Source organism: Lissotriton vulgaris, chromosome 6, assembly GCF_964263255.1.
Source record: "Lissotriton vulgaris chromosome 6, aLisVul1.2, whole genome shotgun sequence".
Lineage (NCBI taxonomy): Eukaryota > Metazoa > Chordata > Amphibia > Caudata > Salamandridae > Lissotriton > Lissotriton vulgaris.
This window is the reverse complement of record NC_141694.1, coordinates 793094101-793108945: the sequence shown is the minus strand read 5'-3', so window position 1 is coordinate 793108945 and position 14845 is coordinate 793094101. Positions and strand designations below refer to the sequence as shown.

Below are 14845 nucleotides of genomic sequence, written 5' to 3'. Positions count from 1 at the left end.
TGCATAGCAGGTGGCTGAAAATACCTAGGTGGTGGATGGAATTGCAAAAAAGGAGGTTGAAAATGCATAGGGGGTTGTCTGTAGAAATAACTTAAGGGTAGCATAGTTGCAACCGTAGAAATGGCAGAACAGTTACCATTTATGTTGAGCAGATGCCTTACGGTGCCAGGATTTTTAAAGTTAAGAACTATGCAATCACCGTCCTTATCTTTAGGTAATGGTCCGATCCAAGACACCCTGCGAACCGATATGATTTCTCTTGATATGTCATATCCAACCCCCTTGTGTTTGGTTAGCCAGTCTATGCACTTATTTCGTAGTTGTACCCATGTTTCCCCCTGATCCTCCCTCAGCACCGGTACTCCTGCCAGAACCAGGACAAACGGACATGCATCCGGTGGCAAGTGTAGGGGTAAAACGCGCCCTTCGTGTTTGCGAGGTTTATTAGACCCAGCTTGGTCAGTACCTTTGTTGTTATCCACAGCTGAGGTTGCTGCTGTGATAGGTTGGGTAGGGCCGTCACCCCTACTGGTGGTATTTTTATTATTAGTTACCGGCGGGGTGGTTTTCCTAGGTGCAGGGGTTGGGATGGTTTTAGTAACTTTGCTAGTATTTGCACACTTAGCCCCTGTATTAACAGATCGGGGTTGGATAGTAGGTGGTACGTTAGAAGATGATGGTGTTATTCCCGAGTTATTCGTACCCTTATCCAATATAATACAAGTGTCCTTTGTTTTTAGTGACAAAGTGCTGCTTAGGGTTTCAAGGTCTTTTAGTAAACAATCAGCTCTAATTTGATCCTGAATAATAGACCCCTTCCTTTTGGCTACATCGTTTTTGACCAGATTGTCTAGTCTGTCCAGTCTTTTAAAAACATTATTAAACTGTTTGATCATAAGGTTTTCCAATCGATTAAAAATAGTGTCCACTATAGTATCTATAAGGTTCCCATTTTGTTTGGAGAGATTAAAGTTATCTCCCATTAATGTTGTTTGGGTCCATATAGTATTACCATTGCCACTGGGCTGAGTGATGGGTGAAGGGGAAATGCTATCTATATCAACTGGGTCTTTGTCTTCCATAGGAACAGATACTGCCCCCATGGATTTTTGTTTGTTCCACAGGCTTTGGGGGGTAGGTTGACTTTTATTCAATAAAGGTTGTTTCCTTTTATTGGCGCTTTGTTTGGTAGTGCCTCTTTTCCTTTTTCCCCCTCCCAATTTATTATTACTGGAGTCTGTGATATCCAAAGTGATAGCATCACCCTGGGGAACAGTTGTACTGATTTGGGCAGTTTCTACTTGTAGCGGTACCGACGGTGTTAATAAAGGTACCGACTGTAGGCTAACAGCAGCAGTTGTTAAAGGGGCCGAGTCTGCAGCTATGTAAGTAACAGTATTTTCGTCTTCCTCAACAATGGGCACATTAACAGACGGTTGTAAAGACTTAACCACAGTAACCTCAGGGATGATATGTGTATTCCCGTTTACACAATTGGTAGCACTCAGTATTTTGTTAGAGGCGTAGGAGCCCATAGAGAACCTCCTCTCAGTCTCTACTATTTCATTAAAAGCAGTCTCAATCAAAGTTTCAAAGGATGTGATTAGAGAGACGGAGGTATCAGCGCCCTGGGATGATATATCAATATGAGTAATAGAATCAGTGAAATCACCCATGTTAGTGCCTGGGTATGGTACGTACTTTTGAGCAGATCTTAGGGGGGTGGCCCGCCCGACCACAGTCGACCACGGACGGCCACAGACGGCCCGCCCTCTGCCCGGGCTCCGCCCGGTGCCGCCCGCGCGCGTCCGCGTTGCGGAGGAGGCTGTCTGTTTTTATGCGCCTCCGTTTGCGCAAAGCAGGAAGTGGGCGGCGATCTCCCAGGGCAGGCTGGGAGCTGTAGTCTCAACCCCGCTCCGCGGCCGAGCGATGTCAGCAGCTCGCCGTTGGGGGAGACCACAGCGTCAGGAGCCCAGCTGTGCCCGAGTGCCCAGTAGATCCGGTGAGCGGCGATGTCCAGGTAAGCTGCGAGCCCCCTCGCAGCGCGTGAGTGCAGCGTCAGTGCAGGTTCCGAGTTTGGCGTTCCCGCTGCTTGTTAGGGGCTGTCCGCCTTTATGCGCCTCCGTTTGCGCAAAGCAGGAAGTGGGCGGCGATCTCCCAGGGCAGGCTGGGAGCTGTAGTCTCAACCCCGCTCCGCGGCCGAGCGATGTCAGCAGCTCGCCGTTGGGGGAGACCACAGCGTCAGGAGCCCAGCTGTGCCCGAGTGCCCAGTAGATCCGGTGAGCGGCGATGTCCAGGTAAGCTGCGAGCCCCCTCGCAGCGCGTGAGTGCAGCGTCAGTGCAGGTTCCGAGTTTGGCGTTCCCGCTGCTTGTTAGGGGCTGTCCGCCTTTATGCGCCTCCGTTTGCGCAAAGCAGGAAGTGGGCGGCGATCTCCCAGGGCAGGCTGGGAGCTGTAGTCTCAACCCCGCTCCGCGGCCGAGCGATGTCAGCAGCTCGCCGTTGGGGGAGACCACAGCTTCAGGAGCCCAGCTGTGCCCGAGTGCCCAGTAGATCCGGTGAGCGGCGATGTCCAGGTAAGCTGCGAGCCCCCTCGCAGCGCGTGAGTGCAGCGTCAGTGCAGGTTCCGAGTTTGGCGTTCCCGCTGCTTGTTAGGGGCTGTCCGCCTTTATGCGCCTCCGTTTGCGCAAAGCAGGAAGTGGGCGGCGATCTCCCAGGGCAGGCTGGGAGCTGTAGTCTCAACCCCGCTCCGCGGCCGAGCGATGTCAGCAGCTCGCCGTTGGGGGAGACCACAGCGTCAGGAGCCCAGCTGTGCCCGAGTGCCCAGTAGATCCGGTGAGCGGCGATGTCCAGGTAAGCTGCGAGCCCCCTCGCAGCGCGTGAGTGCAGCGTCAGTGCAGGTTCCGAGTTTGGCGTTCCCGCTGCTTGTTAGGGGCTGTCCGCCTTTATGCGCCTCCGTTTGCGCAAAGCAGGAAGTGGGCGGCGATCTCCCAGGGCAGGCTGGGAGCTGTAGTCTCAACCCCGCTCCGCGGCCGAGCGATGTCAGCAGCTCGCCGTTGGGGGAGACCACAGCGTCAGGAGCCCAGCTGTGCCCGAGTGCCCAGTAGATCCGGTGAGCGGCGATGTCCAGGTAAGCTGCGAGCCCCCTCGCAGCGCGTGAGTGCAGCGTCAGTGCAGGTTCCGAGTTTGGCGTTCCCGCTGCTTGTTAGGGGCTGTCCGCCTTTATGCGCCTCCGTTTGCGCAAAGCAGGAAGTGGGCGGCGATCTCCCAGGGCAGGCTGGGAGCTGTAGTCTCAACCCCGCTCCGCGGCCGAGCGATGTCAGCAGCTCGCCGTTGGGGGAGACCACAGCGTCAGGAGCCCAGCTGTGCCCGAGTGCCCAGTAGATCCGGTGAGCGGCGATGTCCAGGTAAGCTGCGAGCCCCCTCGCAGCGCGTGAGTGCAGCGTCAGTGCAGGTTCCGAGTTTGGCGTTCCCGCTGCTTGTTAGGGGCTGTCCGCCTTTATGCGCCTCCGTTTGCGCAAAGCAGGAAGTGGGCGGCGATCTCCCAGGGCAGGCTGGGAGCTGTAGTCTCAACCCCGCTCCGCGGCCGAGCGATGTCAGCAGCTCGCCGTTGGGGGAGACCACAGCGTCAGGAGCCCAGCTGTGCCCGAGTGCCCAGTAGATCCGGTGAGCGGCGATGTCCAGGTAAGCTGCGAGCCCCCTCGCAGCGCGTGAGTGCAGCGTCAGTGCAGGTTCCGAGTTTGGCGTTCCCGCTGCTTGTTAGGGGCTGTCCGCCTTTATGCGCCTCCGTTTGCGCAAAGCAGGAAGTGGGCGGCGATCTCCCAGGGCAGGCTGGGAGCTGTAGTCTCAACCCCGCTCCGCGGCCGAGCGATGTCAGCAGCTCGCCGTTGGGGGAGACCACAGCGTCAGGAGCCCAGCTGTGCCCGAGTGCCCAGTAGATCCGGTGAGCGGCGATGTCCAGGTAAGCTGCGAGCCCCCTCGCAGCGCGTGAGTGCAGCGTCAGTGCAGGTTCCGAGTTTGGCGTTCCCGCTGCTTGTTAGGGGCTGTCCGCCTTTATGCGCCTCCGTTTGCGCAAAGCAGGAAGTGGGCGGCGATCTCCCAGGGCAGGCTGGGAGCTGTAGTCTCAACCCCGCTCCGCGGCCGAGCGATGTCAGCAGCTCGCCGTTGGGGGAGACCACAGCGTCAGGAGCCCAGCTGTGCCCGAGTGCCCAGTAGATCCGGTGAGCGGCGATGTCCAGGTAAGCTGCGAGCCCCCTCGCAGCGCGTGAGTGCAGCGTCAGTGCAGGTTCCGAGTTTGGCGTTTTGGGTCTGGTGTTGTGGAGGGCTTTGTGAGTGAGGATGAGAAGCTTGAAGTTGATGCTCTTCTTGACGGGGAGCCAGTGAAGTGTCAGTAGGTGTTGGTTGATGTGGCAGTGGCGGGGTAGGTTGAGGACTAGTCCGGTGGCGGTGCTCTGGACGTTCTGGAGTTTGCGAGTGAGGTTCTTGTTGATCCCGGCGTAGAGTGCTTTGCCGTAGTCCTGTCTGCTGTAGATGAGGGCATGGGTGGCGGTTTTCCTGTGTTCGAGAGGATTCCAGTTGAAGGTCTTGCAGAGGAGGGGGAGGATGTGGTAGCAGGAAGAGGTGACAGCGTTGATCTGGTGGTCCATTTTGAGTTCGGAGTGCAGGATGATTCCGATGTTGCGTGCGTGGTCCGTGGGGGAGGGAGGGATCCCGAGGGCCACCAGATGTCGTTCCAGGAATCGGGGTGTGGGCCTATGATAAGTGCTTCGGTTTTGTCCGTGTTGAGTTGTAGGCAGCTGATCTTCATCCACCAGGAGACTGCTTCCATTCTTTCCTGAAAGTTGTGTTTGGAGATGTTGGGTTCGCTGGATAGGGAGAGGATGAGTTGGGTGTCGTCTGCGTACGATATTATGTTGAGTCCATGTGATCTGACGATGGATGTGAGCGGGCCATGTAGACGTTGACCAGGGTCGGGCTGATGGAGGATCCTTGGGGGATTCCGCATGGAGTTGGTGTGGGTTCCGAGAGGAAAGGAGGGAGTCTGACCCACTGCGTTCTGCCGGAGAGGAATGAGCAAATCCAGTCAAGGGCTTTGTTCCAGATTCCTGCGTCATGGAGTCTGCATGCTAGTGTGCGGTGTGAGACTGTGTCGTAGGCAGCGGAGAGATCCAGGTGGATGAGGGTCACAGTCTCTCCTCTGTCGAGGAGAGAGTAGATGTTGTCTGTCTCAGTGAGGAGAGCAGTTTCGGTGCTGTGATTCCTCCTGAAGCCTGTCTGGGAGGAGTCAAGGATGTTGTTTTCTGCCATGAAGGAGGCAAGTTGACTTTTCACGGCTTTTTCAATGACTTTCGCCGGATATGGGAGTAAGGAGATCGGTCTGAAGTTCTTGAGGTCGGTGGGGTCCGCCAAGGGTTTTTTCAAGGGAGGGTTGATCTCAGCATGTTTCCAGTCCTCTGGGAAGGAGGCGGTCTTGAAGGAGTGGTTAATGATTCCTCAAAGTTCGGGGAGATGATTTCTGCGACTCTGTGGTAGATGTAGTGGGTTCAGGGGTCCATGGGGGCCCCAGAGTGGGTTGACTTCATAGTCTTCAGGGTGTCTTCAATGCTGAGGGCAGTCCAGCTGTCAAGTGTTGGCTGCGTGGTATGGGAAATGGTGGGTGTGGGATCCGTGTGTAGGCTATCGTCTTCGAAGTTGTCATAGATGGTCTTGATTTTGTGTTGGAAGAAGGCGCTAAGTCTTTTGCAGAGGTCCTGGGAGGGTGGGATGTCGGTGGTCTCGCTGTTCTGTTGGGCGAAATCTTTGATGATGTTGAAGAGTTCCTCGCTGTTGTCTGCCTGGTTGCACATTTTGTCCTAGAGGTCTTTCTTCCTTGACTGTCTGATGAGTTTGTGGTGGGCAGTGGTGGCTGCTTTGAAGTTGTTGAGGACTGCTGTGGTTTTGGAGTTCCTCCATTGCTTTTTGAGTTGTCTGCAGGTTTGTCTAGATTCTTGGAGTTTGAAGTAGAACCAGCTGGCTTTCTTGGCGTGTGGGTTGGAAGTTTTCTTGAGGGGGCGATGGTACTGGTGCTGGCCCAGTCGGCCATCCAGTTGTGTAGGGTGCGGGCGGCAGTGGTAGGGTTGTAGTCGTGAAGGTGGGAGTGGAGCTGCTGAGGCAGGTGGTGAGCTGGATGTCGGAGATCTTGTTCCAATTTCTGCGCTGCAGCTGGTGAGGACGTTTGTGGGTGATGTTTGTTTTGAAGGTGAAATGGACGCAGCAATTATCCGCCATGGGAGTTCAGAGGTGTGGCTGAAGGTGATGGAGCTTCCTGCTGTGAAGATGGGGTCGAACTAGTGTCCTGCTGAGTGTGTGGGTTCTGGTACAATCTGTTTCAGTCTAATGTTGTGGAGGTTGTCCAGGAGGGAGGTGGAGTTGCAATCTTGGAGGTTGTCGAGCTGGAAGTTGAGGTCTCCTAGCAAAGTGTAGTCGTTGGAGGTGATGGTTTGTGGGGTGATGTCGGTGATGGAGTCGGAAAAAGGTGCGCTGGTTTGGAGCGTCTGTAGATGAGGGTGCCTTGGAGGGTGGTGGACGGGTTGGTCTGTATCTTGAAGTGGAGGGGTTCCATCAGGTCTATGGACCCGTCGGTGTAGGTGCTCAGACGGAGGTTGGACTTGTGAGTGATGGCGATGCCTCCTCCAGGGAAGCAGGGGCGGTCCTTTCTCACTAACGCTGGACAAAGACATGAGGCAAAAGACGCAGATTTGTTTCTAATAAAACACAATTTTTGAGCAATCCACAAACAACTAACAGCCTAGGTAAACCAAGGAATTGAAATTTATGACAAAGGTGTTCTGCTCAATGCCACCATGATTAAATCCGTACACACACACTTTATAGACATCGCATGACCCAAGCTGACAAATTAAAAGTCATTTATACACATAAGTCTTACCTACTTAGGTGTCACCACTCATTTACTCACCCTTACACTTGGCTTTTCACAATAATCTAATTGTATTTTATATATATGTAAATATATTTAGGCCAAACACTGTAACATGCAACATCCATAAGTAATGTATGAAATTACGTTTCCTTCACATATCACTTGGGTGGCTCACACAATACAAAGGTAAACAATGAATTTCCCCTCATATCTTTAATAACAGCCACAGTAGTTCCGAGTCCTTAGGAGACCCCGTGATTCCTAGGGATTGAAATGTGTTGATATTATCAAGCAGGGGCAGTAGGCAAAAGTAACTCCAGGTGGAGTTTACAAACAAGACAACTAAGATACTACTTAGCTTCCCATAAATGCATGACACTCCTGCATATCTCCATTAATATGTACAGGATTTACCTTTAGGAGACATTGATCAAACCCATCTTCATGAATTGCGGATTTGGAACTACATTCCATGAACAACTGAAAGTTTACATATAACTCTCACTTTGTTATTAATGATTGGAGACAGCCCCTAGCACTACGCACGCTGTGGCCTATTTATCTAAAAGTAACGCAGCGCAGCAAGTCACCTACAGGGAAATTGCAGGAATGTGCCATATTTATTCAAATATGGTGAATTCCTGTCCTTTCCCCAGCACTGTCACACAATAGGCTGCCTCGTCTAAACACAGGCAGGAGTGTTTTTGGGCAGGAAGGAGTACCGTCCTGCACAAAAACAATCCCCTGAGGCATAGTCCTCTACCTTGGAAGAAATTCCTCTAAAGAGGAAGTCGGGAGGAGAAATGAATATATTTCACCTCGTTAAGCCTCACCTTGAAAAGCATTGCATTTGGGCACATTCCCAGGTCTACCAGCAATGGAAATCTAGGAATGTGTAAAAATCCATGGTGGTTGTATGGGAACACCCATGCAACGCCCATGTAATGCTTTTCTAGAGCAAGGTAAAGCTATGCAGCGATTTGCGCTGTGTTGAGTTACTCCTCATTTATCAAGCCGTGCAGGGCCATGCACAGTGGCCTTGCGTGGCATGATAAATCACATTTAAGCGTTTGCGTCCCTCATGTACCACATTGCATGGTACAAATGCAACGCATACCCTTGATAGATAAGGCCTTATATGTATTTTTCTATACACACTGTTTTGTGTGACTTGTCATTTTCTAAATGCAATTTTCCGTATGATGCCTTTGATAATTTATTTTTGGCAAAGTTTTTTTTAATGATTATGGAATAATACAATGAATAACCAATGTTGATCAACTGATTAGTTGACCTGATAAATTGTGAACTGTATAAGTAGTATTAGTGATTGTTAATTATGGATCTTCTTTTGGTTTACATTTATTGAAATGCTGAGACATGCCTCACAACGCAGGGGCTTTGGGTAGAACTCTGTGAGCTCTGGTGTATTATTGATTGTTAAATGTTTGTATTGTATTGTATCGTGGGTGTATCTATGTAAGTCCCATCGCTCATTGCCTCTTTGGATGCTGCTTCTGTAATTTCAGAATGCCACTGTAAGAAATGTGGCACAGAATTCTGTGATGATATCAGTGGGATGTGTCACTGCAAGAAAGGAGTAACGGGGCCACTCTGTGACCGCTGTGAGGTACGTAACATGGAAGGAAAAATGACACATGTTTCAGCTTTTTTTATTTGGATTCATATATTTAACACAGTGGAAGAAAGAAACCAACTGCTGAACTGGCAGATTAAATACAAACATGAGTTATCTCTTACACATAGAATATGTGGACCTTTTTTCCATACAAAATGGTGTGAACTGATGAAATCCTGACTTTTAAGGTGTTCTTTAAGTATGTCATGTAATAACTAATAAATAACTTTGTAGATAATGTACAGGGACTATCTGAGCTGTAGTGAAATTGAGATGAAGGGGAGATTAGTGTAAGATAACATTGGCCAGAACTGAGAAAAGCCTGAGCAAAAGAATTACAGAGGAAAGAAACAGTGGCACACAGCCTTCAGCAAGGGTAATGAGATGCTCAAGTAGAACAGTACACAGGAAAAAGAAACATGCAAAGTTTAGCAATCAAAGACTCAAAGTAATATAGACAAGGTTTTTTAAGTTACTAAACATAGAACAACCACAGTTAGTGGTATGTAAGACCATTTGGCAGCAGAAACACATTAACCACCAAGTAAATTGTGTTTGCATATTTGGGCCTCATTCACAAAGGTAACCTACACTTTTGAGTAAGTTTACACTTTTGAGTAAGTTTATAACTTTTCAGTATTCACAAACCACACTTTTGTAATAACTTACACTAGTTAGTAACTTACATATGCAACTTATACTTTTGTGGTAAGTCCAACACTACACATGGCCAAACCCTGGTTCTTCCTCCTATAGAAAATAATGGAGGTAGGGAATTAACTAAAGCCCCATAGGAAATATTGTTACATTTAATTAGATCATTTAAAATAGTTAAAAGTATAAAAAATATAAATGAATGCTAAAACAATATGAAAGTAATTGTATTATTTAATCATAAAGTATTTATTAAGCTATTTTTAATTCAAATCACAATGTAACATATTTTATTAAAAAATATGCGGAATGTTAATTATTTCTAAATATTACGTCTAATAATTAGTCATGCACATTAAATAATAAATGTATTCTTTAGGTGGAAATTTGTTTTTTTATTTAAACTACACATTGCCAAATGCTGGTTCTCCCTCCTATAGAAAATAATGGAGGTAGGGAATTAACTAAAACCCCATAGGAAATATTGTTAAATTTAATTAGATAATTTAAAATAGTTAAAAGTATAAAAAATATAAATGAATGTTAAAACAATATGAAAGTATTACATTTGTATTATTTAATTATAAAGTATTTATTAAGCAATTTTTAATTTAAAACACAATGTAACATATTTTATTTAAATATATGCGGAATCTTAATTAATTCTAAATAGTATGTCTAATAATTAGTCATGCACATTAAAAAATAGATTTATTCTTTAGGTGGAAATTCGTTTTTTTATTTAAACTACACATCGCCAAACGCTGGTTCTCCCTCCTATAGAAAATAAAAGAGGTAGGGAATTAACTAAAACCCCATAGGACATATTGTTAAATTTAATTAGATAATTTAAAATAGTTAAAAGTATAAAAAATATAAATGAATGCTAAAACAATATGAAAGTAAAACATTTGTATTATTTAATTATAAAGTATTTAAGCTATTTTTAATTTAAAACACAATGTAACATATTTTATTTAAAAATATGCGGAATGTTAATTAGTTCTAAATATTACGTCCAATAATTAGTCATGCACATTAAAAAATAGATTTATTCTTTAGGTGGTAATTTGTTTTTTTATTTAAACTTCAGAAAAATATGTGTAATTTAATATATTTCCATAAAATAACGTTTTTATTCAAAATTAATGTAAAAGTGCAGTCACATTGTTTTCATCTTATTCTGCATTTAGAGTGAATACATAAAATTAATGTACATTAATATTTAACATAAATATACTTGTTATATTTATTTTTTAATTAAACACATTTTTCTAATTTTCCCTATACTTTTTAAAAGGGAGACAGACGGCAGACGCAGCAGAGATCTATATCCATATGGTCAAGTATATGAAAATGTGAAAAAAATATTTAGCTCAAAAGAAATATTAAAAATATTTGTATTGTTAAGTACACTTCAAAAGTGTAAGTTACAGGTGTGAGGTACTACAAAAGTATAAGTTACGACAAAAGTGCGGTTTGTGAATAGCACTCTGTGGTAAGTTTTGTAGTGTTACTGTAGTACAACATGATTCACTAAAAAGTGTAGTTAGTCAATAAGGCCCAAAGCCTTTTTCTAAAAGGTTACTCTCATTACTCTCATGTTCTACTGTTAAACAAATCTATAGAATTCAAATTTTATAATAAAAGGCGCAAAGCAGCAGTAAATATGATGCTTATAGCACTGTAACTTCAAGCCCACAGATCTCAGAAGTACGAATGCTGCTCAGAAGTTATAAACTGTAGAAAGCTTGGCAAATAAAACTACTTTCACACATAGAGGGGTGATGACTGAACACATTTGCATTGGGCATCCGTCAAACATGAGGGCAAGCGAACTGCTCTGGACAGGAAAACACATGTTGAGAAACTTACATCTGCAAAGAGGATCTTTCCAATATGTCCTGAGCTCTGGGGTTGTTTTTTTTGGGCAGATTTCATATAGCGCGAACTCAACCCAGATATTGGAGCACTTTACATGAGCACCAGTTAAGTTACACAAGGACACATTCATTTTTTTCTTGGGCACATGGAGATTATGTGATTTGCCCAGAATCACAGGATGAGGAGTTGACCCCGAGACTTGAACCTTGGTCTCCCAGCTCCAAAGTCAGCATCTCTAGCCATGAGACCACATCCTCTCCCATTTGAAAGCAGTTCAGTGAAAGAGAAATGTTGCATTTTAAAGATGGTAGGCAAAAGTAATGCTTAATTTAAAAAAAAAAAAAAAAGAAGAAAGTGCAGTATTACTGGCACGGCTGGTGCCCCAACTTCCTTATCAAAATAGAGAGTGCTTGGAAACAGCAGAACCTAAGAACAAGGTGCTATAAGACACAAATCAAATTACATATAAGAACTAGACGTGCCTATCAGTTTCCAAAGGAAACTAACACACAAAACAACAGCCCTATTGCTTGTCGTTTCGGAGGCTTTTAATCATAGGCACAGGTTGACGCTGTTGGTAAGTAAATTGTTACTGGAGGACACCTTTTCTTGGCTTAGAGTCACACTAAAGGTTTAGAGGCATGTTGCCACACTTTAAAGTAACTGTGCCAGCCCAATAAATGCATCTCCAAAAGCTGTTGAATAATCAGAGATGCACTTTAGGTAAAATCCTGTGCATTTATTTCTAACATGGCTTTACTGTCACTTATTCAATTATCAGACACCATTTAGGCAGCTCTAACAGCTTTCTTCCCAAATTTGCTATTTCACTATGTATTGATAAGGAGAAAAAACTACTGATTTTATGTAATTTCCATACTATTTTTACCAACCTGAACAATAAAATACTGGACATGCCGATAAAAAAACAGCTAGGTGGAAACCCTTTTCTGACATCTTAAGGTGGTTTAGGTCAATGGGACACATTTGCACGTTCAGTACTGGATGAAAGTTTGATCTACTACATAGAAGGAAGACCAAGCCCTCAGCAGAGTGCAGTTTATGGTCTGGGTGAAAAATGCTAAGTACAGATGCCCTCTTTGTCCCCTTGTCCAGTCACCCGGTGCACCACATTTCTAACAGGCCCTGCAGAGGTTCCTCAGTTTACTTGTCCTTCACTACAACATGGTAAAGAGGACCAGAGCTCACCTCCTCTTAGACCCAAACTGGACAATAAGATACTTTGAAGAACATGCCAAGAAATGCAGAAAATCTGTAAATTCATATGCAAAAATAAGGAATCAATGAAAACACCTCTGACGTTTGGCCAGTTATCTCAGTGAAGGTATCAATTATTTTTACCCAAATAAAACATTATGTACTGTTCTTTGGCATCTTAGAAAGATCAATACCTTCTGTTCAGCAAGGTGGTCAGTGTTGGTGACTGTTTGTGTGTTGCTGAGTGTCTAATGGAAAGGCTCCTGCGAAATGACCCTGCGAGTCCTGGTGATACTTATGTATCTGACTCTGAGACAACATCTCCAAAAGAGGTAATCTAACCAGGCACAGCACTGTGCAGAGCATAGGGCACTGCTCTGCAGACAGTGTGGCGGGACAAAGAGCCAACACATTATTGGGCAGGAAGATGGTGCGCTGTCCTGCTGGAAGGCTCAGACTCTGATCTTACAGCACCAAGCCTTAGACTGCAGATGAGCACTGCAGGCCCCAAGCAGTTACTTACTGTAAACCCAACGTCTGCATTCTGTCATCTCAAAGTCAGTGCCAGACACTCAGAGTGGGCAACACCGTAGGCGTGGGCTGTCTGTAGGATATTTGGATAATTGGGGGCAACTGGGGGCAGGCAGCCGGCAACCAGTACGACACCTATGATTAATGCAAGCCAATAAAATATCACCAAGCCAACATGTGTGTCTCTAATGCTGCCCTTGGCCAGCTGGGACACAGAGCTGCACAGCATCAGTATTAGACATGATGTGACTGTCCTGAAGGATAGGACATACAGCCAAGGACCACATTTTTTTGTTACTTGGAACCAGGAAGTTTGGGGCTGTGCCCCACTGCCCCTCTTTGCAAGTATCCCTGACCCTACCAATACATGTATGTGGAGCCTACCAGCAACCACCAACTCACATTAAGTACTGGGCAACAGATAAAGTGAAAGGAAAATGTGGCCTTAAGCAGCTTCCAACATATTTTGGAGACATTGGCATTACAACAGGATGGATTAGGCACAGAGTAGGAACTCCTTACAGTTGGCATTATCGAAAATCCCAATGGTAGCAACCTGCAGGTACAAGAAAGGAAGGACATAACGGTCGCAGACATAGGAGTAGTAAGCATAGCAATGGACAGCCCAGCAAACAGGAAGAAATATGTCAGGATCAACCACCACAACCTGCAAATGATTCAATTGAGTATATAACTGAGCTTTTCTTAGACAAAATTGTATAGTTTGCCAATCAGCCACAAACTGTTGTTGGAATCTAGGAGTAAACAATACTGGCCATGACAAAAGGTCTAAAGGATAACCAAATGCATGGTCTCAACACTTTAAAGGATAATTGTTTCAGGGTGCTCCGAGTGATGGAGTTCTTAACCGAGAAACTCCAAATTCTAAAGAAAGGAGGTGGATTCACAAATTCCAGAATAAAATGATTTCCTCTGTGGGTGTATGGTACCTCTGAATTCTTACACTCCAAGAAATAAATTAAAAGCCACAGAGGGGCGTATCAGTGACAGTGTTGCATTTCAATTTCATGAGGCAATATGTCCCAAGATAATGTACAAATCAACATAACAAAAATACAGTTAAATAAGAAAGGGCTGATTCACTAAGTGAGTTTTAGGATGGAATTAGAAAATTATAAATATTTATTACAAAAAATTCAAAGGTGCTATACAGAATTTAATAAGTGCATGAAGCCATTGCCATGAAGGCTCCTTGTAAAAGGACAATGCAGAATAATAAGTCAAATCAAAAACAGTCCTAAATAAGCAGCAAAATTTGTAATAAATCGAACAGCATCCCTAGTAGCATGGAAAATTCTCATAGGAGTTCTGCCTCTTCCCCAAATTTGAGGGTTTATATAGGAAATTATCTCATGGCACAGAAAGGAAAGTGCAGGCGGAAGAAACCTTGAGCAATGTAACATTACTGAGCTCTTGCTAGAGAGTCTTCTTTGAGAACAATGCCATTTGGAAATGAACAAACATGAAATGGTTGAATATGTGTAGCAAAAATAATAGACACTGAACAAGAACAGTGAGACATTCAATTTGAACAAGTTGGCATCAAGGCCTTACATAAACCAAGATTATGAGTTTTAACAGGTCATGGCAAAAGCGTTTCCAAGGCAATAGGATCATATAAGTGCACATATGTAACTTTAAATATACACTACTATTCTACATGTTAAACTGACAAAAAAGTTGACACCACTTTTCTGTAAAAATGATGGCAACGATATGTTGGTTGATGGTGATAATGAATGAAAGATTTTAGGCACAAGGAGATGAATGCAGATTGTGTTGAGAACTGTATGACTGACCCTTCTCGTAGAGGAAGACGGCCAGAATTATGGAGAGCTTGATAAACAATTTGCATGGATTTGAACAGAATTCAAGCAAGATGGGAAGCCATTGGAATTTGGACAAGAGATAAGAAACATGTGGGTCTATGGGGGAGGGTGACTGATCCTTATGTTCTCCCAGTTTTTCACTTTTAGAC

At 45.2% G+C, this 14845-nt stretch overlaps 1 protein-coding gene across 1 annotated transcript in view; it reads left to right on the top strand.

The window, feature by feature from the left end:
* Nucleotides 1-14845, top strand: part of LAMA4 (laminin subunit alpha 4) — a 583946-nt gene that overhangs the window by 194406 nt on the left and 374695 nt on the right. The window contains exon 6 of the mRNA XM_086926829.1: nt 8450-8550. Coding sequence (XP_086782955.1) covers nt 8450-8550 — 101 coding nt within the window. The remainder of the gene's footprint in view (nt 1-8449; nt 8551-14845) is intronic.